Genomic DNA, 21,409 nt, shown 5'->3' with positions numbered 1-21,409 from the left:
TTTCACCACATGTAGTCAGTTGATAATGCAACAAATAAGGAGATTATGTTTTATTTATTTTAATCAGGTTTGTTAAAAGTGTGATTGAATGATGTTAGTTCATTTGTGCAACCATGTATTTGCTATAACAATGAAAATATTTGAAAACAGTTATATCCAGGATATAATACTAGCATAGTACAAAACTCATCCATGGCTCCCAGCATGCATTGCAGCATGATTTTTATTTTCTTTTAATGGTGACCATTTTTGAGGTTCACAAGCTGATTCTTGATGTCTGTGTGAGTCCAGTTGCTGCCATAGATTGAAACTTTTTGTGGACAAACTGTTTAGAAACTTCTTTGTTAACTGAATGTCACAGATTTTACTATAATCAATGCAACATTCATTTAACCAGAGATTAGACACACAACGAGTCTGTGTTCACTCTCAATGAGATCAGTTCACTTACAGATGACCATCATTATAAATATACGACAACCAGCTACCGATCACTTCCTCTGGGTTTTGAGCTGTAACAAATATGTTTGAAGAACACATGGTTACAACAACCAGAGAAAAAAAAAACATCTAACACAGAAGTCTGTGAAAGTTCAGAGCACTCATAATTGTTAGTTTTAAAAACTTAAATGTTTTAAGGCAATCGGTTTACTCAAACGGTTTGTTACCCTAACTTGTTGGGTTTTACAGTGATGAACTGTTTGCCTACTAACAATAGAGTTAATGTTACTCAATTTTTATAAGTAATTAGTTATGTAATTTAATGAAAAATATTAGGTAGACATTACCTAATTTCTTTTAGTTTGTCATAGCTGTAAAATGTAGGTACTCTTTACTCAATATATAGGATAGAATCTACTTAAAGTAAGTGCAAATTGTTACCTCAATTTTATTGAGTAAATATAGTGGATCACTTTTTTCAGTGTGTGTTTATAATACTCACTGAATTTACTGTCTTTGTCAGCTTGAAGGTTGGTCATCTCCAGAACGTCTCTCATCATGAGTGACTGGAGCGCGCTGGGGAGACTTCTTGACAAGGTCCAGGCGTACTCCACGGCAGGAGGCAAAGTCTGGCTCTCCATTCTCTTCATCTTCAGGATCCTGGTCTTGGGGACGGCGGTGGAGTCCGCCTGGGAAGACGAGCAGTCGGCGTTCACGTGCAACACGCTGCAGCCCGGCTGCGTGAACGTGTGCTACGACAAGTCCTTCCCCATCTCACATGTGCGCTTCTGGGTGCTGCAGATCATATTTGTGTGCATGCCGACCCTCCTGTACCTCAGCCACGTCGTGTTCCTCGTGCACAAGGAGGAGAAATTGAATAAACAGGAGGAGATGTTACGAGATATCCAGAGCAAAGGAGGAGATGTGGATGTGCTCTTGAAGAAAATTGAAACGAAGAAGTTCAAGTACGGCCTGGAAGATCACGGGAAGATCAAAATGAGAGGAGGGATATTTTACACGTACGTCGTGAGCATCGTCTTGAAGTCCATGTTTGTAATTGCTTTCCTGTTGATTCAGTGGCATCTTTATGGATTCAAGCTGTTGCCCGTTTATGACTGTAAAGATTCCCCTTGTCCACATACAGTCAAATGCTATTTGTCTCGTCCCACCGAGAAGACTGTGTTTATCATCTTTATGTTGGTCGTGTCACTTGTCTCTCTGGCCCTCAATGTCTTTGAGTTTTTTTTACGTGATTTTGAAGAGGGTGAAGGATCGTCCCACCCAGCGTTCTCCATATTCTCAGGATCTTCTGTAGCTCGAGGAGCTTGAACCTCGACCCAGTAGACGAGCGAGCAGTCGGACCCGGCCCGATGATCTTCACATCTAGCAGACCCCTCAAACACAGACCCCACGGACAAGTCCTACCTTTCACGAGAGGTGAATATTAAAATAAAATAAAAACTGTGAAAAAGACACTGGTCACTGACATCCAAAGAATATTGTTTTTAGCGTTTATATTTTATTTGTTTTTGCTGTTGTGACTCATGCCAAAGAGTTTGTGTTAAGTGAACTGTATTTATGAGCAGTGATTGTGAAAATGTTAATAATTTCACAGGTTTGCTCTAAAATAAATGTTTAATACAGTATATGGGTATTTTATAGACTTTTGCACATCAACATCAAGTTTTTAAGTTAAAATGTATAAAGAAAATTGTATTTCTTAAGTTAATAGGTCAGAATTTACTTTGAATTTTTCACGATTTTCAGCACCATTTTGCCTTCACTTCACTACACAGATTCATTTTAAAATCCGCAAATATTCCATATAGTCTCTATAATTTTTATAAAACTGCATAGATAATCATTTTAAGTAGTACTGATACTACTATAAGTAATATCTTTCTCTCTTGCTCCCTCTATCTCTCTATATATAATTTCTATCTATTTATCTATCTATCTATCTATCTATCTATCTATTGGATGGAGTTAATCAGGTTATTATTGTTAACTAAAACTAAAACCAGGTTTAACCTCTTAACCCGCACCCCTATTTTTGAGCATTTTCTGAAAAACGACATACTCAAATAAAAGTGTCTGTAGCTCTTGAACCCTAGGGTCTTCTGGTATTGTTTGAAACTTTGTTGCTACACTGATTTTGAGTTATTATGACTCCAGAGTAACAGAGTAAAACAAATATACATGAAAGTGACTCACAATATCTTTGAATGAAATGAAGAATGGATGAGGCTTTGATGCCAAAGGCCTGAAAACACCATAAAGATAAAGCTGAATGTCTGAACATGTTTTGATTCAAATTTGAGGATAATTATTATTATCTATTTATTTAATTAATTATGATTATATATTTTTATTTGTTTATTTTTTATGTTTAATTTGCTAATATTCTAAATCCCTTGCGACAGGTATATCCATATATGTATTATGTAGTTTTTACTCATTTGCTTCTTTTTTTCTTTTTTTTTGTAAAGGAATTTTTTTTCTTTTTATTTTTTTTAAATGACACCTAGACTTTTTTTTGTTTTTTAAATAAAAGCTAACAGAAACTACTATTAATATAATAAGAATAAGAATAAAATATGTTTTTATAAGTGGGGGGATAGGAGCAGAACCTCATCTAAACATTCTATCTCTATTCACAGATGATTCAGTGATCAAAATCAGGTATGTTTTAACTGCTTTTTTGTTTCTTTTTAATTTACAAAGTTGGATTCAGAAGCTGTAAATTTAAACTTGTGAATATGACCTTTTACAAGCAAGCACAAGATTGTAACCGCATTATTTAAAAGAGCAGAGCCAGAAAAAAATAACTTACAGAAGCTTAATAATAAAAAGAATCTGAATTAAAAAAAAAATGAAAACAAAAACAGGGCAGACAAGCACACCTGTGACTGGTCGCTCGGCTCGAAAACATTGTCTAGACGTCTGAGCACGTGATTCAACACAGGAGCACAGCTAGAGATTTGTGCAGTTTATTCAACAAACAGTAAAACCAGATATAAAATAAGCAGAACTACAACATAAGATAAACATAAAGACTGGTTCTATTAGCTGCAAAGTTTCTGTAACTGCTTTGTTTTTCATTTTATTACTAAATTTTCATGTATTGTATACAAACACAGTAAACAATATCATCATATCATAGCTTGAATGTTCATCATCTAATAAAGTAAATAACAATAATGTTAATCATTTATTTATTTAGCACTTTATGCAATACAGATTGTCAAAGGAGCTTTACAGCAGTGGTCTCAAACTCCATTTTTGGAGGGCCACAGCTCAGCATAATTTAGCTCCAACTCACACCTGCTTGGAAGCTTCTGGTGATCCTGAAGGCCTTGATTAGCTGGATCAGGTGTGTTTCATTAGGGTTGGAGCTAAACTGTGCAGAGCTGTGGCCCTCCGGGAATTGAGTTTGAGATCATTGCTTTACACAGCAACTCTTTAGAAGCAGATCTCTTAGAAGTGGTGAACGCTTCACTTCTTTCTGGGACTTTTCCAAACTCCCTGAAAACTGCAGTTGTTAAGCCCCTTCTGAAAAAGCGAAATCTTGATAACACAATGTTGAACAACTATAGACCAATATCAAATCTTCCGTTCTTAAGTAAGATTATTGAAAAGGTAGTTTTTAATCAGCTGAACAACTACTTAAACTCAAATGGACACCTGGACAATTTTCAATCTGGTTTCTGAGCACATCATAGCACAGAGACAACACTCATTAAGATAATAAATGATATTCGCTTCAATTCTGATTCAGGCAAAATATCAGTTCTGGTACTACTAGATCTTAGTGCTGCGTTTGACACTGTTGATCATAACATACTTCTAGAGAGACTGGAAAACTGGGTCGGGCTTTCTGGGATGGTACTCAAATGGTTCAGGTCATACTTAGAAGGGAGAGGTTATTATGTGAGTATAGGAGAGCATAAGTCTAAGTGGACGTCCATGACATGCGGAGTCCCACAAGGCTCAATTCTTGCACCGCTCTTGTTTAGCCTGTATATGCTCCCACTAAGTCAAATAATGAGAAAGAACCAAATTGCCTATCACAGCTATGTTGATGATACCCAGATTTACTTAGCCTTATCTCCAAATGACTACAGCCCCATTGACTCCCTCTGCCAATGCATTGATGAAATAAACTGTTGGATGTCCCAGAACTTTCTTCAGTTAAATAAGGAGAAAACTGAAGTCATTGCATTTGGAAACAAAGATGAAGTTCTCAAGGTGAATGCATACCTTGACTCTAGGGGTCAATCAACTAAAAACCAAGTCAAAAATCTTGGGGTGTTTCTGGAGACAGACCTTAGTTTTAGTAGTCATGTCAAAGCAGTAACTAAATCAGCATACTATCATCTCAAAAACAAGAATTAGATGTTTTGTTTCCAGTCAAGACTTGGAGAAACTGGTTCATGCCTTTATCACCAGCAGGGTGGATTATTGTAATGGTCTCCTTCCAAAGAAGACCATTAGACAGCTGCAGCTCATCCAGAACACTGCTGCCAGGATTCTGACTAGAACCAGAAAATCTGAGCATATTACACCAGTCCTCAGGTCCTTACACTGGCTTCCAGTTACATTTAGGATTGATTTTAAAGTACTTTTACTCGTTTATAAATCTCTAAATGGCCTAGGACCTAAATACATTGCAGATATGCTCACTGAATATAAACCTAACAGACCACTCAGATCATTAGGATCGAGTCAGTTAGAAATACCAAGGGTTCACACAAAACAAGGGGAGTCTGCTTTTAGCTATTATGCCGCCTGCAGTTGGAACCAGCTTCCAGAAGAGATCAGATGTGCTAAAACATTAGCCACTTTTAAATCCAGACTCAAAACTCATCTGTTTAGCTGTGCATTTGTTGAATGAGCACTGTGCTACGTCCGAACTGACTGCACTGTATTTGATGTATAATCATTTTCTATTCTTAACTGTTTTAAATTCATTTTAAATCATTTTTTTCTTTTTTTAAATTCCTTGTTTTTATTGTTGTGATTTTTATTTTTTTTAATGACTATTTCACTTCCTTTTATGTAAAGCACTTTGAATTGCCACTGTGTATGAAATGTGCTATATAAATACCCAGTCAACAATTTGATCTCACAGTGATGTCATCATGAGCTCACAGGATACTTGTGATGAGGTCACAATGTGAGGTAACAGTGAGCTAAAAGTGTAACCTCACAGTGCCCTCACTGTGTACTCATACTAATGTGAGGTCAAAGTGCACTCACTGCACAGAGACTAGGTACCCAGCATGCATTGCAGCATGACGCTTTTGATTGTCACCATTGTTGAGATTCATACACTGATTCTTGATGTCTCTCTTTGTGTTTAAATGACACAGTAGTTCACAATGTTTTTGTCTTATCATGCTTTTAAAATTCTTCATAAATGATTATGACACGCTGGGTCCTATACTGTATAATCACAGAGCTATTATTAAAAACTTTAGATCAATAACGCCTCACAAAGACTGCATATTGAATCTAGGTGATGGTCTTTTTTTTTGGTTTTCCTTGCCATAACAAATGTGCTTTTCAAACACAGTTACAGCAGCCCCAAAAAATATAATGTTATAAAGTCAAGGGTCAAGAGCCCAACTAAAGCAAACACTACTCACCACGATGGTAACGTCAAACAAAATAAAACATCATCATCTAAATCTGTTAATTCTCAATAAGCGCTTTTGTAGATGTCTGACAGAAATAAGAACCCCACTCATCAATGAGCTCATATATTACTCACACTGTGAGTATCACCGTATGAGAATGGTGTGATGTCACTGTGATCATCGCGTGACCTCACGTGTTGACTGGGTAAACTTGCCTTGCCTTGTCTTGCCTTACAGTGATAGACAGGCAAAACAGAAGAATTAAGTAGTAGTAACAGAGTGAAGTTTGATCAATGTGAAACAAGTTCAATACGTCAAGCTGTTCCACAGAAATAGTTTTTTATCAGTTCAATTAGTTTAGTTCAATTCAATACGAATGTCAGTGTTCTGATGAGGAACGAGCTCTCTCTCCAGGACAAACTCGGTGATGAGATGAAGATGAGATTAATGCTGTCGATACAATGAAAAAGACAATCACAGATTAGACTAAGACTGATTGTGTAGTTCAGAACTGAATGACTGGTTGAACTTATCCCAGTCAACACGTGAGATCACGCGATGATCACAGTGACGTCACACCATTCTCATACGGTGATCCTCACAGTGTGAGTAATATATGAACTCATTGTGAATTCAAAACGTTGAGCAGGTTAAGAGGAGGCAGCTCAAATATCTGTCGCTGGGGGACATTCTACTTCCTGTTTCTCAACACTATTACAGAGATATCACAGTGCTCTCACATGATGAGCTCATGAGTGCACGCCCAGCTAACAGATTTCTGTTATAAGAACCTTCTCCAAACATACAACTGACTTCCAGACACAGCCTTCGATGAAATCAACTGAAATAAACAAATCACCAGCTTCACTCATTATTAACCAGACTGACTTAATTTCTGTCAGACATCTTCAAAAGTGCTTATTGGGAATTAACAGAGATTTAGATGATGATGTTTTATTGTTTTGTTTGATGTTACCATCATAGTGATTAGTGTTTGCTTTAGTTGGGCTCTTGACCCTTGACTTTGTAACATTATATTTTTTTAGGCTGCTGTAATTGTGTTTGTAAAGCACGTTTGTTATGGCAAGGAAACCCAAAAAGAGACTGCAACCAGGTGGTTTGTTATTGATGATAACAACAACACAGTCATCACCTAGATTCAATATGCAGTCTTGGTCTTGGGAAGTCGTGGCCTAATGGTTAAAGAGTCGGACTTGTACTCGTAATCCAATGGTTGCGAGTTTGAGTCTCGGGCCGGAAGAGATTGTAGGTGGGGGGAGTGGATGAACAGCGCTCTCTGAACAGCGCTCTCTGAACAGCGCTCTCTCTCCAGCCTCAATACTACGAATGAGGTGCCCTTGAGCAAGGCACCGAACCCCCAACTGCTTCCCGGGCACCGCAGCATAAATGGCTGCCCACTGCTCCGGGGGTGTGTACACTTTGGCTGGGTTAATTGCAGAGCACAAATTCCGAGCATGGGTCACCATACTTGGCCGTATGACACGTCACTTTCATAATCATTTAGAAGAACTACAACAGCATAAGACACAAACATTATTAACTACTCTGTCATTTAAACACAAAGAGAGACATCAAGAATCAGTGTATGAATCTCAACAATGGTGACAATCAAAAGCTTCATGCTGCAATGCATGCTGGGTACCTAGTCTCTGTGCAGTGAGTGCACTTTGACCTCACATTAGTATGAGCACACAGTGAGGGCGCTGTGAGGTTACACTTTTAGCTCACTGTTACCTCACATTGTGACCTCATCACGAGTATCCTGTGAGCTCATGGTGACATCACTGTGAGATCAAATTGTTGACTGGGATCTTAGCTTCAGAAGTAAGCCGTCTCTCTGCAGGCCGAAGGGTCTGATGTTTCTCACACAGCAGATGTGCAGCGGTCTTTCTCACTGCAAGCAAACCACAGCACAGAGACGGCCCTGCTCAAAGTATTAAATTACATTTTTACTTCAGTTGACTCTTCTGTGATTTTAATTTTACTAGATCTAAGTGCAGCATTTGATACTATTGATCACAATATTCTTATTACTCGTTTAGAAAAGACTGTGGGTATCTGAGGCATAGCTCTTGATGTCTCTCTGAAATTTGATAAACAGATCAACTCAGTGGTTAAGTCTTGTTTCTTTCATTTAAGATTACTAGCTATGGTAAAACCGCTTCTGTTAACCAGCAATTCTGAAAAGCTTATTCATGCCTTTATTTTCGTAAGACTGGACTACTGTAATTCTCTGTATGCAGGTGTGAGTCAATCACTGTTAACTCGCTTACAGCTAGTGCAGAATGCTGCTGCTAGATTATTGATGGGTGTTCGTAAACACCAGCATATAACACCTATTTTAACTACTTTACATTGGCTTCCAGTTCACTACAGGGCCAATTTTAAACTACTTATCTTAGTGTATAAAGTCTTACACAATCTGGCACCCTCTTATTTAACTGTTGTTTAAATTGTGCTCTATAAATAAAACAAACAAACAAACTGCAAGAGATAAATTGATGGAGTATAAGGATATATACATTGTAAGAAATTAACTCAAATTTTATCTTCTTAGGGAATTGGACCTGACTGATCCGTTGCGATTTTGATTTAATTGAACTGATTAAAAATCTACAGCTTACACTTCATCAACTATTCGTCCAGCGTCTTAGTCAACTTTAGTGTATCTTACCAAATCTGCTTATTCCGTGGCCAACAGTAATAACACAAAACTGGTATTTTAGTTATTTGTGAGCAAGTTAACACAAGATCTGGGCAAATGTTTAGTTTAAAATACACAACACAAGACAATACTTCTTTATAAATGAAACATGAGTTTATTGGAGCTATTCTAACACATTACTAAGCTAAACACATGGGACTAAATCAATGAACACATACACACACACACTGAAGAGGAGATTTACGGAGCGGGCTTCCTCGATGGCTTGTCTGAGGGAATCCCGGGGCTGCGGATTGGATGGCGATGGGTCGTTGGATGACGTGCTTTTGGGAAACCCCGCGGTGATTGGTTGTTTGCGTGATGACGCGCTGGAAGTTCTTCTGAGAGTTTCCTTGTGTGGCTTTAGGCTTTTGAAGATCTCTGCAGTCATGGAGTGGAAACACATTATTCGCTTCAAAGGGAACAGCACTCTGGTTTGTGTAGGTCTGAAATATGATGATCTGGTGAAGTGGAGAGGAAATCAGGGCTGCGGTTTAAAATTATAATTAAGTGTTCTGGTCTACATGTTTGGATGTGAGATTTCAGGTCTTTTGATTTGGTTCTTATCTGCCTTTTATTTTGCTAATCTTATCTTGTTTACTTTTCTTGAATACTTCATCATGCTCATTTCTCAACACTTCTTTTAAATTCCACACCGCTGTAATATCATACCTGACACAGCAGGTCTATCAGCTTGCACCTCACATTGACAGCCTGTAGAGGAGGTTTCTGACCACTGCTGTCCAGCAAACCTGCGTTCATCTTCTCCAGAGGACTCTTAGTGGACTCCAGACCCTCACTGTCGTCACTGGACACTAAACAAACACATTATTAAATCGATTTGACAGTCCTAGTTAAAACATGTAAAAGCTGGTCTCTCTCAGCATGTGCTGTTCACTGGACATTACTCACAGACGCCAGCCGTTGTGTCTGTAAGCTGTGAGCTGAGTGTTAATATGAGGCTGGAACTCTTTTAACTCGTCTCCCTCCAGACTGTACTGCACCACATACTTCAGTCTGATCTGCTCTGTGTTATAGACCACAAACTCATCATCCTGTTTAAATACAAACACACATCAGCCCTGCTGGAAAAACCAGCATAGACCAGCATAATTTCCATGCTGGTTTATGCTGGTATATGCTGGTTTGGTGCTGGTTTAGCTGGTGGACCAGCAAGACAATGCTGGTCTACCAGCATTGTATTGCTGGTGATGCTGGTCAACCAGCATGGTCTTGCTGGTGATGCTGGTCTACCAGCATGGTCTTGCTGGTGATGCTGGTCAACCAGCATGGTCTTGCTGGTGATGCTGGTCAACCAGCATGGTCTTGCTGGTGATGCTGGTCTACTGGTCTTGCTGGTGATGCTGGTCTACCAGCCTGGTCTTGCTGGTGATGCTGGTCAACCAGCATGGTCTTGCTGGTCAACCAGCATGGTCTTGCTGGTGATGCTGGTCTACCAGCCTGGTCTTGCTGGTGATGCTGGTCTACTGGTCTTGCTGGTGATGCTGGTCTACCAGCATGGTCTTGCTGGTGATGCTGGTTTACCAGCCTGGTCTTGCTGGTGATGCTGGTCTACTGGTCTTGCTGGTGATGCTGGTCTACCAGCCTGGTCTTGCTGGTGATGCTGGTCTACTGGTCTTGCTGGTGATGCTGGTCTACCAGCATTGTATTGCTGGTGATGCTGGTCAACCAGCATGGTCTTGCTGGTGATGCTGGTCAACCAGCATGGTCTTGCTGGTGATGCTGGTCTACTGGTCTTGCTGGTGATGCTGGTCTACTGGTCTTGCTGGTGATGCTGGTCTACCAGCCTGGTCTTGCTGGTGATGCTGGTCAACCAGCATGGTCTTGCTGGTGATGCTGGTCTACCAGCCTGGTCTTGCTGGTGATGCTGGTCTACTGGTCTTGCTGGTGATGCTGGTCTACCAGCATGGTCTTGCTGGTGATGCTGGTTTACCAGCCTGGTCTTGCTGGTGATGCTGGTCACCAGCATTACACCAGCATCCCATGCTGGTCACCAGCATCCCAGGTAGCCAGCGGAATCGGGCCGAATGTGGCTGAGTGTCGGCTCACTCGGCTGTGTGCTGGCAGCGGCTTGCCAGAATTGAGCCAGGTCCAGCCCAGTAATGGTTGCCAGATTTGGCTAGGTTTTGGATCTGTGGATCTGGCCCGATTCTGGTTGAGAAACGGCACATTTAGCCACATTCAGCCCGACTGCGGGCCAGAAGTCTCAGTCCTAAAATGTCAAAAATTCAAGTTTTACTCCTTATTTGCTCCTTATCTGAATATTTGGTCCACACTTTGGAAATTAAACCTGTACACACACAATCAATCAATTAGGCTGAATTATAAAATTACAAAAATATATATTTTTAAACAAAACACTTTAGAGTTGTCAAACCTTTTGCCTGTCAAAGTTATTTATTCAATTTTATTATTATTTTAATTAATATTTCTATTAATTTGTAGGCTGACCTCAAATGGACTTTGCTTATAATTTAAAAATGTTCCCTTACTCTAAATTGACACTTTCTGACTGTGTGTGATTGCAAAAACTGATACCTCAGTAAGAAGTTTTACAAAATATGATTTCAGATGTTATAGTAGTGATTTTATTATGTCCAAATAAAAGTACCACAGAAAAACTTAGGTTAGTGGGTAGAATGAGCCAATAAGTGATTCTCTGCTGCCATCTTCTGAAATCAGTGAGTGAAACTTTATTATTAATAACTGTAACAATATATATATATATGTGTGTGTGTGTGTGTGTGTGTGTGTTGTAACAGTCTAACCATTACCTGTTTCTTTTTTTTTTTATTGTATTTTCACTTATTTTGCTTAAGAGGTGTCTGGTTGAATGTAGTACCACTAGGAGCAGCTTGAGGGCGCTAGTGCCTGGAGGTAACCGGGCATATAAGCTCGGACGCAGTAGAGTAAGTGAGTTTGTTTGGTAGAGGGAAACCATTTGGTTGAACGTATGCTACCTGCTTGCTCTACTAAAGTCCTTAGTTGAGAACTCTTGGAGTTTTTGCTCAGCTGTGAGTATGGATGATTTATTTGCCTGACATGTTTGCAAAATGTAATCACTGATGTCAGCCGTTTGTTTTTCTTTAGAAAGGACTTTAAATGCCTATGTCTACACCTTTCTTTCTTCATGTGTCATTGATCGGCTGCATCTAATCACCGCTGTATACGAGAGGTAGTGTCTTCGGAGGCCCACGCAGTGTTAGAGCTACCGCATGTGGTCATCCAACGCGACACCCAGGACAGCGACACTCTGAACGCCAACGATACAGAGGGTGTTAGGATTCATAACATTGCATCGCACTCAAAATATCTTTGTGGCTTTAAACATCGACTCATCTCTCATAACTTCTCGTACATCATCTGTACAGGAACGATAAGTTTCACTTCATTGACGCAGTTATAAGACAAAGTGCTTATGAATCGATGCATGGTTTATTTGTTGATTTTTGCACCTGTGTGGGTATATGTACACCTTTTGGGGGAAGAATAAATTAGAACTATAAAATTATTTGTTTGGAGAAGTGGTTTTATTCAGTACCGATCAAATTTCTGTTGAACCCCCTCAGAGTAACATCTTAAAGAAAGGAGGTGTTGCAGTGTGTATGCATGCGCGTTTGGAGATGGTCCTCACTGCAGAACACAAGTTCCAGGGGGTGTGGTTGGATCTAGATCCAACTCCTCCCACCTTACATTTACCTAAACCCACCCATCTCCACCCCCTGGATGTGGATCCAACCCCGCCCCCTGGATCTTTGTTCTGCAGTGAACGGCTACTGTGTTTTTGTGACAAATCAGGACATAGATGTGTATAATGACGAGGGTATGTCAGGTATTACAAGGAGAAGGTGGCATCTCAGGACATTGACCCATGTCCCCACTTTTCAAAACGCTTATAAATCACACAGAGTGGAGTGTATTGAAAATCTGAAATGGCAGAAAGTTTCCTGTAAGGGGTAGGTTTAGGTGTAGGGTTGGTGTAGGACAATAGCACATACAGTAAGTACAGTATAAAAACCATTACACCTATGGAGAGTCCCCACTTTTCACAAAAAACAAACATGCGCGTGTAATTTACTTTAATTTTTTTTTTTTGCCAGGGAAAATATAACGAGGTAATGATTTAAATGTAGCCTACATCTTAGATTATTAAAAAAAAAAAAAAAATCAATCAATAGATATAAATTTAACTTTAACTATTTTACACCTCACGTGCAAAGCCCGCGAAAGAACCGGAGGTTATATAAGCTGCGGTCGTCACGTGACGCGCACAGCCGGACTCTGAGTGGACGTCGACTGACGGGAGAGCTTTCACGAGGTAAAGTATGTTTTGTGTACATAAGTATAAAATCGACGGCCTGTCATTTAAATGTACCATAAGCCTACTGCTCACATAAAGGAGCCTTTCCGTCTTTATTTTGTACGGCCCGCTCTTCAGCTCCGTTAATTACCGTCAAAGCCGTTATATCTGTGTGACGTCATTTGCGCAGATCTGCTAGAACTGAGAAAACCTCCTTTCGTTTCACATTCATGTCGGTCAAGGTAACGTTAGTTTAAAAAAATGTAGCCTATATATTCATTTTACAATTAATATTTTCACATTTAAGCAGTGTTGTCCCACAGATTTGTCTGAGTGAGAGCGCGCGACACTGACGCACACTGAACGCTCTCTCTCTCTCTCTCTCTCTCTCTCTCAGCGTGTGTGGTAGAGCGAGCGAGAGACAGAAGACTCACACAAGCCAATGTAGCCTATCCTTAAGAGATAATAATAGTAAAAATAATAATATTTCTGCTTTTTTAATAACAAATAATTACAATAAAAGTAAAACATGTATGCATGTGTATACACCAGGGAAGAAATAAAAGTCATATTCAAGTAAAATTATAATTATTTTCAATAATGAAAATATTTATTATTTTTTTCTTTCTTTTTTCAGATTGTCATCCGATTGTTGTAAGTTATCAGTCAAGCAGTCATCCTGCATCTTGGATTTGCCATGTTCAGTTTGTACAAACATTATCTGATATTGAGTGACGCTTTTTCTTTTGCTCCCCTTTGTTTGTGTGTCAGTAGCTGCTGCACCCCAAAGCCTCCACACCACAGCACAGCACAGCACAGCACAGCACAGCACACCACACCACAGCACAGCACAGCACACCACAGCACAGCACAGCACACCACAGCACAGCACAGCACAGCACAGCACAGCACAGCACAGCACACCACAGCACAGCACAGCACACCACAGCACAGCACAGCACAGCACACCACACCACAGCACAGCACAGCACAGCACAGCACAGCACAGCACACCACACCACAGCACAGCACACCACACCACACCACAGCACAGGCTTTGGCTTTGTAAGTATATATTTTTAAACTGACTGTCTGCTTTTTATTTAGGTTCATTAAATATATGTCATGCAGCAGTTATTTATTTATTTATTTAACAGGCTTGCATTATCTGATCTGTTTTAAAAGTTATGTTTTTTGTAGTTTGTTTGTGAATTGTAATTATTTAATTACACAACATACTATGTGAATAGTGTAATAATGTTCCTGCTACATTTCTTATATTTTTGTGATTTACTTTTTCTTCCTACCTGGTCTTTATGCTAAGTTAGGAAAACCAGCTTCATGTTTAAATAGGCAAACTTGTGCCACATATACCAGACTGACACACACACACACACACACACACACACACACACACACATATACCAGGACAGCCAGGCACAAGAACAGTTTCTTCCCCCAGGCAATCTACAGAACAGTTAAATGCTTTTTTTTATTCTCATCTTATTTTTATTGTCTGTGTGTCGTTGTTGTCTCTGTGAACTGGAAGCTTTTGACACTAAAAGAAATTCCTTGTATGTGCAAGCATACTTGGCAATAAAAGCTCTTTCTGATTCTGATATATATTTTTTATAAATATTTATTTATTTTTCTGCAAATACTGCAGTGTGCTGGATGGAGAAACTGAGAAGTTTATAAACAGAAGGCATGGAAGAAGAGAGCAGGTCCTACAACAAAGAAATTCTTCTTAAGGTATGCTCCAAATTTACCATTTACCATTGAGTTCACTGAGATCTGACTAACTATGTGTCTATATGTATCCCCTCTTTATCTCTCTTTCCTTTTTTCTGTCCTCTTTTAGGATAAACTTGAGGTCCTGGGAGTTCTTAGAGGTTCTAAAGTGTTTTTTATGCATTTGTTGATGTAAAAACTATGAGAATTTATTATTGAAAATTTGACATTTATATGGTGTCATTCCAACTGGGGGGTATTGAAGGGGGAACTGCACGTGTGTGTGTGTGTGTGTGTGTGTGTGTGTGTGTGTGTGTGTGTGTGTGTGTGTGTGATATTTGTGGAAACAACATTGTTAAAAAAAAATACTGGCTTTAATAATAAATTTTTTTGTAGTTTTTAGAGAACCAATTAATTACATGAACAGTTCTTATCCATGTAGACTATATATATATATATATATATATATATATATATAATATTGTTTTGGTAAATTTTGTTGTTGTTATTAATTAAATGAATATTGGTTTGTATTTCATATACATTTCCATTTGGTATCCAGACTCGGGCCAGTACCGGCTAATTGTATAATTTATGCTGGCGTGATTGTGGCCCGATGCCGGCAGTGTTGGCTCAGTTTCGGCAACCGGACTCGGACCAGCATACTCGGGCCGATTCTAGCGCGTCATTCACTCCCGTAATTCACAAGAGTCCGGTGACCGCATCCGGTCCGAGCTATTTCTTCCGGCTTGCTGGATTTGGGCCGTTATCGGGCCAGATAATTTTGGCTACCTGGGATACCACCAGCATCCCATGCTGGTCACCAGCACCAAAACACAACATATGCTGGTCTATGCTGGTTTTTCCAGCAGGGAGATCCCAAAAACACAAGCGGGACATTTAAGCACACAGAAAACGAGTAAGAAAAGCAGCTCAAATTCAGCATTGGACTCCATGAACTCTGTGGTAGCCGTCAGGAGCACAAGTCAAAGTGCTGTCTTTCTTCAGCAGGTCCTTACACCGACCCAACGCCACTTCACACACCAACAGCAGCCGAGAGCCGTCAGTCTCACTGGGCCTGGAGTATTTCACACTAGTCCTTTAACACAGAGAAGACACCTGCTGACCGGCTAAAATCTCCAGCTGTCATCATGAGAGTGGATTCACATTATTAATAAATCTGTTATATTAAGAGACGACTGAGTAATGCTGAAGATGACTGACTTCAGAGAGTCACTGAAGTAGATTCCTCCTCCGAGATTCCCAATATCTGTCCTCTCAATCCCATGCTGTTTGACTCCAACCGCAGACCTCTATAAACAATGTATAACAATTATATTCAGGTAATAAGCTGATCAATCAAATTAATGACAATTCATCATACACATATCACAGGGGTGCAAACTTGTCACCTTTTGGCGAAATTCGCCGTTTTCACGTTGAAATAGGTCATTCACGTGAATCGTGTAGATCTGTAAAAAAAAATAAAAATTGGGGGGTCGTATCTGCGAGTCATCTGTGTCACGTCACCTGTAGCATTTTTTCCCGTTGGCAAAGGAATGGCCCTGCCCTATTCTGCCTCTGATTGGCTTACCTTAATGTCCTTTCCCTCATCCAACCAATCTCACTCCTGATGCATAACTTTTAGATGCTGCAGGCAACTGTCCATATTTCCAGAGGCTACATAAAACATGAAGGAACAAGCTAACTGCAATTGGGCTATGTTGGTGGTTAGATTAGCCTGTTTGTAGCTAGCTAAATTAAGTTCGCTTGTGTTCCAGTATAAATGGTGATTACCGCGTGAGACTGCGGTTTTTTTGCGTGAGGCTGCTGTTGCAATAGCTATGAATATTGTAAGTTACTTTATCGCTACATTAGTTCGCTACCCTTTGCAAACTGCTCCTCAATCTCGACTTTAACATTTTCCTTAACAACACCTTTTTCACCCCTGACGAGTTTGCACCCCTGATATCAACATTTTATGACAAAAATGTAAAAAATTAAGATGTATTTCAGGATTGGTCTATACGCTGTTTTTGTATTCCTCATTTCCTTGATTGTTACATTAATATTGTCATAATTTAGCACTCACTTGAAGTTAATATTTAAATAAATGATTTGTGAATAACTCTCACCGTGACAGTATTCCAACAAAACTGCTGGGACTAGTGGAGGAGGGGCTTAATGTTGCCTAACTCCTCCCTAAACAACTGAAGCTCCACCCTTCTGCTGACACGCAGTATCTGCTAAATCTGAACAGGCCTGGAGTCAATACAAGATTAACATAATTATTTAAAGACACGTTCTGAAATATGTTCATGTTTGAACTTCAGACCACAATCAGCACAATCACGTTCACCTGTCCTGAAGCAGTCGAGAGACAACATGAAACTCAGGGTTTTGTGGTGGAATGACCTCAATGCTGCACTTCAGAGCTCGATGCTTTCCCAGAGACAAGGGTGATGTACGTGATATACCTGACGAAGGTCCAGTGTCTTGTGTTTGGAAGGAGGGTGTGTCATTCTGAGGGGCAGAAGAGTGTTGACCTCCTTCAGCAGGGCAGATCTGTGTTGTGTGTATCTAACCTGCTGTAGGATGCCAAGCGTTCAACCTCAGGGGGAAGTGTGTGTCTTCGTGAATCCCTCGGTCTCCGTCTCCTTCATCAGCTGCAGATATGCTTCCACAGCGTCTTCAGACGTGATGCAGAACACAAGCTTGTCCTGAACCGCTGTGGTCTATAGCGAGAGAGAGAGAGTCCATCACCGTCACCACAAGACAAATCCAGCAGCTCCGTCATCATCTATGATTGCAGAGACAACAACATTCAGGATGATCAAACCTCAGCTTCACGCAAGACTGAACACAACACACGATACACGATACAGAGTCTTGGGTTTGACCTGAAACACAAAAACACTTGAAAACACTTTCAAACAGTGCTGGACGCTACTAGAATCAGCTCAACAAGTGTTAAAGGGGTCTCCATACATGTTTCACTGTTTATTTTATTTCCCCCCTGATGTCCACTAATAATGTTAATGTGATTGATGCATGAACTCACTCACCCTCTCAAAAACCCAATACTTGGCCAGTTGAAAATATGAAGGATATTCAGGCAGATCATGATCGTCGTCTTTGTAAAGTCTGCATTGAGTGAATGAAAAGACACAGTCAGGTAAACAAGCACATCTAAACAGGTAAAAACAAGCAGAACAATAAATAAACTGCTGAATAATCTCAAGAACTGACCGTGACAAAAAACAAGACCTGAAGCTGCCGGGACGGGGTCCACCTTCTCAAGAATCTCAGCTTCAGTCTTTGGGAGATCAAAGTGACCTTTGAACTTCTCTTTTCCTAGTATGTGTGTCCACACTTTTATCTCTTTATGGTGAAAAAGAACATTACAGCAACAGTGCCACAAAAATACATGGTTTAATCTCACTTAAAGGTGCATTAAACAATATTTGAAAAACGCTTTTGACCACAGCGTCGGACCGACTCCCAAAACACACTTACAGCCAATCAGCAGTAAGGGGCGTGTCTAGTGATGATAGAGAGAAGAGGGCGCTCAATGAGAGCACAGGACGGATATTAGCAGATCGACTATAGATAGAGAGAGATGGCAGAAAATATCGGAGGAACAAAACATTAAAAAGAAGGGTTACGATCAGGCAAGATGTAGGACCCGCGTAAATATCGGAGCAACGTCGTCTTCCACGTGAAACAGAGCTAAAGCATCAAAGCGTTAAAACACACACTGCTACCAAACACATTCTCCTGAGTTACCATAGTAACACACATGGCTTTCACTTACTGATGACAGCACACCCTCGCCGGCTCTCAGATTCCTCCATCAGTACGAGCGTGTTTGTTTCAGTGCTTTCAAATATCAACATCATTTGGCAAAAGTCACTTAAGGCTTTTATAACTCAAATATAATCTCAAATACATTTCTCAACAAAAATGCACTGCGAAACAAGAACAAACATACACAAATACAGAAAAACACACACCCAGTGTTAGCAAATAAAACTAATCTGGCTGTGACGCTCCCATCTGTGGCTCCCCCTCTTTTCACATCTGATGCAAGTAAACCTTAGTTGCGTATTACTTGAGACAAACATCTGTTCTAACAAAGAAAGAGTGAGAATTCCTTAAATGAGGTTCATGGATCTCCTACCTGGATGACTGAGGAATCAGAGAGATATGGCAGCTGTACTTGGGTAAAGTTCCCAGACAGCAACATAGTGTCGGCCCAGATCCAGCCCATATCTGGCCCGTGTGAAATCCATGTGGGCCAGAGGTGGGCCGGATCTGGGCCGACACTGCTTGCTGTCTGGGTTGGTTTTATATTCACACATTTCCACGCTCAATAACTTTCTAATTATATGCGCAATAAAGTTATTTTTTGCAAATTCTAATCAGCCACATCATTGTAACCTACTACATTTTTTTCCACAGTCGATCAAAATGGCCTTTAAAACTTTACCCAAGTGAAGAAAACAGTCCAGAGGTCTGTAATTATACGTAATTAACGAATTTTAACTTAATTACTTAATTTAAACATTAGTAATTTTGACTGCTTCTATTAAAATGTAATGTTTAAGATTGCTGCCTGATAATTAGTCATGGGCTAGCAATGTTAATGTTTAAGTGCTAACCCTCAAGGCTGCATGCATTTATTTGATCAAAAATAAAATTAAAAAGTAATATTGTGAAATCTAAAAATATAAATAGTTAGTTATTTTGAAACAGTGGTAACATTTTGATAGCTATGTGAATTTTTACTTGTCAGATTCAGTGACCCTTTCAAGTGTATAATCATATGAATTTGTAAGGAACAAACTGTAGATCTCCAACATTATTGGGCAATTACAGTACATAGTAATAAGAATAAAGATAAGACCTACATTTATCAGATAATCAGAAATATGTTTTACATAACATATCACAAGTAAACCATTCTTAGAAGTAGGGTAACACATTCGCAGACAACAGCAGCATTAATATTACATTTATTTTCTATATAAGAATTTAGATGCTCGTGACAATATCTAGCTTTTCTAATTTTCTTTAGTCTTAAGACATGAAACATCTTTTACAGCACCGCTCATCTCCTCTGACGCTGATCGTTCGGCTTCTGTGTCTGATCTAAGGCGTGTGCGCTCCCGCGAGAACATTTGCTGAACAGCGACCCCTGGTCACAGTTTTCGCTAGGTCACCAATTTCGGCACAACACCGGACACTGCAGCAGTCAGTCATGTCAGATTAACGAAGCCGGTGTGAGCACTGAAGAGTATAAAAATTAACGGAACCAGACAAACTGGAAACTAAAGCCAACCGCCACACCAAAGCAGAGCCAGCACCGATGCAAAACAGCGTAGAAGCAAGGGGCTGACAGCAGCGGGAGTACACTGGATAATACCGCTATCTGCCACCCCAAATGAAAGTGGTGCAGGCGTAAAGCAGTACACAAGCAACAGGATGCAGAGTAGGCAGTCCGACCAAACACACGTCGCAAACATTAACCAGTTGACATCTCGTACAGCCTTCCAATAGATGCACAAAATCAAGCCAAAGCGAGCCGTGACTAAATTAGCCACACCGCTAACGAGCACCCAACATCGAACGCCAATGCTAGAAAGGGGCGGGGGCACCTGAGAGTGACACATCCGACTGACACCAATCAGCCCTTTATAAACCCACCCATGCCTGCTGATAGGCTAACAATATTCTATACAGGGAAAATCCAACTACCCTGCCACATACTGTATATATATATATATATATATATATATATATATATACATATAAAAAGTGTTTTGCCAAATTAAAATGACCGTGGAAAAACTTATTTTATTGATGTTTATGTTTTTATTATTTTTTTTACATTGTTTTTTGAAAATATATTTATAAATTTAAAATATGTATTTTTTTCAGTATATTTATACATTTAAAATATACTGTACATATATATATATAAATATATTCAGTTCAATTCAATATATATATATATATTTTTACAATGAAGCAGGACCAGCGGAGACGTAGGAGGGCTGGACGGGACCAGCGGAGACACTGGGGAACACTTGCGAGGGGCAGGCACTGGCGGGCTTGCCATACACTCTGGCGGCAGGCTAGGACGGGCCGCGAACGGTGGCGTGTGAGGGAAAGCCACGGGCGGCGGGCTGGTTCCGACTCGGGACTGGACGCTTCCCAGACACCGGTAGACCCCTTTCCTCCAGCACAATCCTGTGGTGGACAGTAGGCTACTGTTTCATCTTCAAAATAAATTTGAAAAGTGTTCCAATTTCTAGTAGATGGCAGCAATGTTCTCCTATACAAACATTACTAAATTTGCCAGTTAAAATTAAAAATACAATAAATCCCCAAAAACTACACAACTGTAGCGTAAAAATATGATTAAAGCGTGTTTAGATTAGATTAGATTCAACTTTATTGTCATTACACAAGTACAGGTACAGGGCAACGAAATGCAGTTTAGGTCTAACCAGAAGTGCAATAGCAGCAAGTGCAGGATATACAATGGTT

At 39.9% G+C, this 21,409-nt stretch overlaps 2 protein-coding genes, 1 long non-coding RNA gene and 1 pseudogene across 3 annotated transcripts in view; 1 reads left to right on the top strand and 3 right to left on the bottom strand.

Annotated features, from left to right (window-relative positions):
* LOC131524708 (NACHT, LRR and PYD domains-containing protein 12-like) overlaps positions 1-21,409 on the bottom strand; it is a 183,473-nt pseudogene that overhangs the window by 24,987 nt on the left and 137,077 nt on the right.
* LOC131524631 (gap junction alpha-1 protein-like) lies at positions 1,000-1,844 on the top strand. The gene has a single exon (XM_058751904.1). It carries the CDS (start codon positions 1,000-1,002, stop codon positions 1,768-1,770), a length of 771 nt encoding a protein of 256 aa, XP_058607887.1. The 3' UTR covers positions 1,771-1,844.
* Positions 8,599-17,206, bottom strand: LOC131524774 (uncharacterized). Its single transcript, XR_009267076.1, has 5 exons — positions 16,993-17,206; positions 16,082-16,170; positions 9,718-15,956; positions 9,478-9,620; positions 8,599-9,266 (listed from the first exon to the last, which is right to left on the bottom strand). It is a non-coding gene; the product is annotated as an uncharacterized LOC131524774 (long non-coding RNA).
* LOC131524461 (tripartite motif-containing protein 16-like) overlaps positions 17,464-21,409 on the bottom strand; it is a 50,122-nt gene continuing 46,176 nt past the window's right edge. Inside the window, exons 7-9 of the mRNA XM_058751798.1 lie at positions 18,107-18,238; positions 17,923-18,001; positions 17,464-17,657 (exon numbers count right to left, since the gene is read on the bottom strand). Coding sequence (XP_058607781.1) covers positions 17,654-17,657; positions 17,923-18,001; positions 18,107-18,238 — 215 coding nt within the window. The 3' untranslated portion in view covers positions 17,464-17,653. The remainder of the gene's footprint in view (positions 17,658-17,922; positions 18,002-18,106; positions 18,239-21,409) is intronic.

Source organism: Onychostoma macrolepis, chromosome 01 (genome assembly GCF_012432095.1).
Source record: "Onychostoma macrolepis isolate SWU-2019 chromosome 01, ASM1243209v1, whole genome shotgun sequence".
In the NCBI taxonomy this organism is placed as follows: Eukaryota; Metazoa; Chordata; class Actinopteri; order Cypriniformes; family Cyprinidae; genus Onychostoma; species Onychostoma macrolepis.
This window is presented reverse-complemented; position numbering and strand designations above follow the sequence as displayed.

Bases quoted from the DNA above. Each gene is read 5' to 3' on its own strand.
- LOC131524631 (XM_058751904.1), top strand. From the start codon at position 1,000: ATGAGTGACTGGAGCGCGCTGGGGAGACTTCTTGACAAGGTCCAGGCG.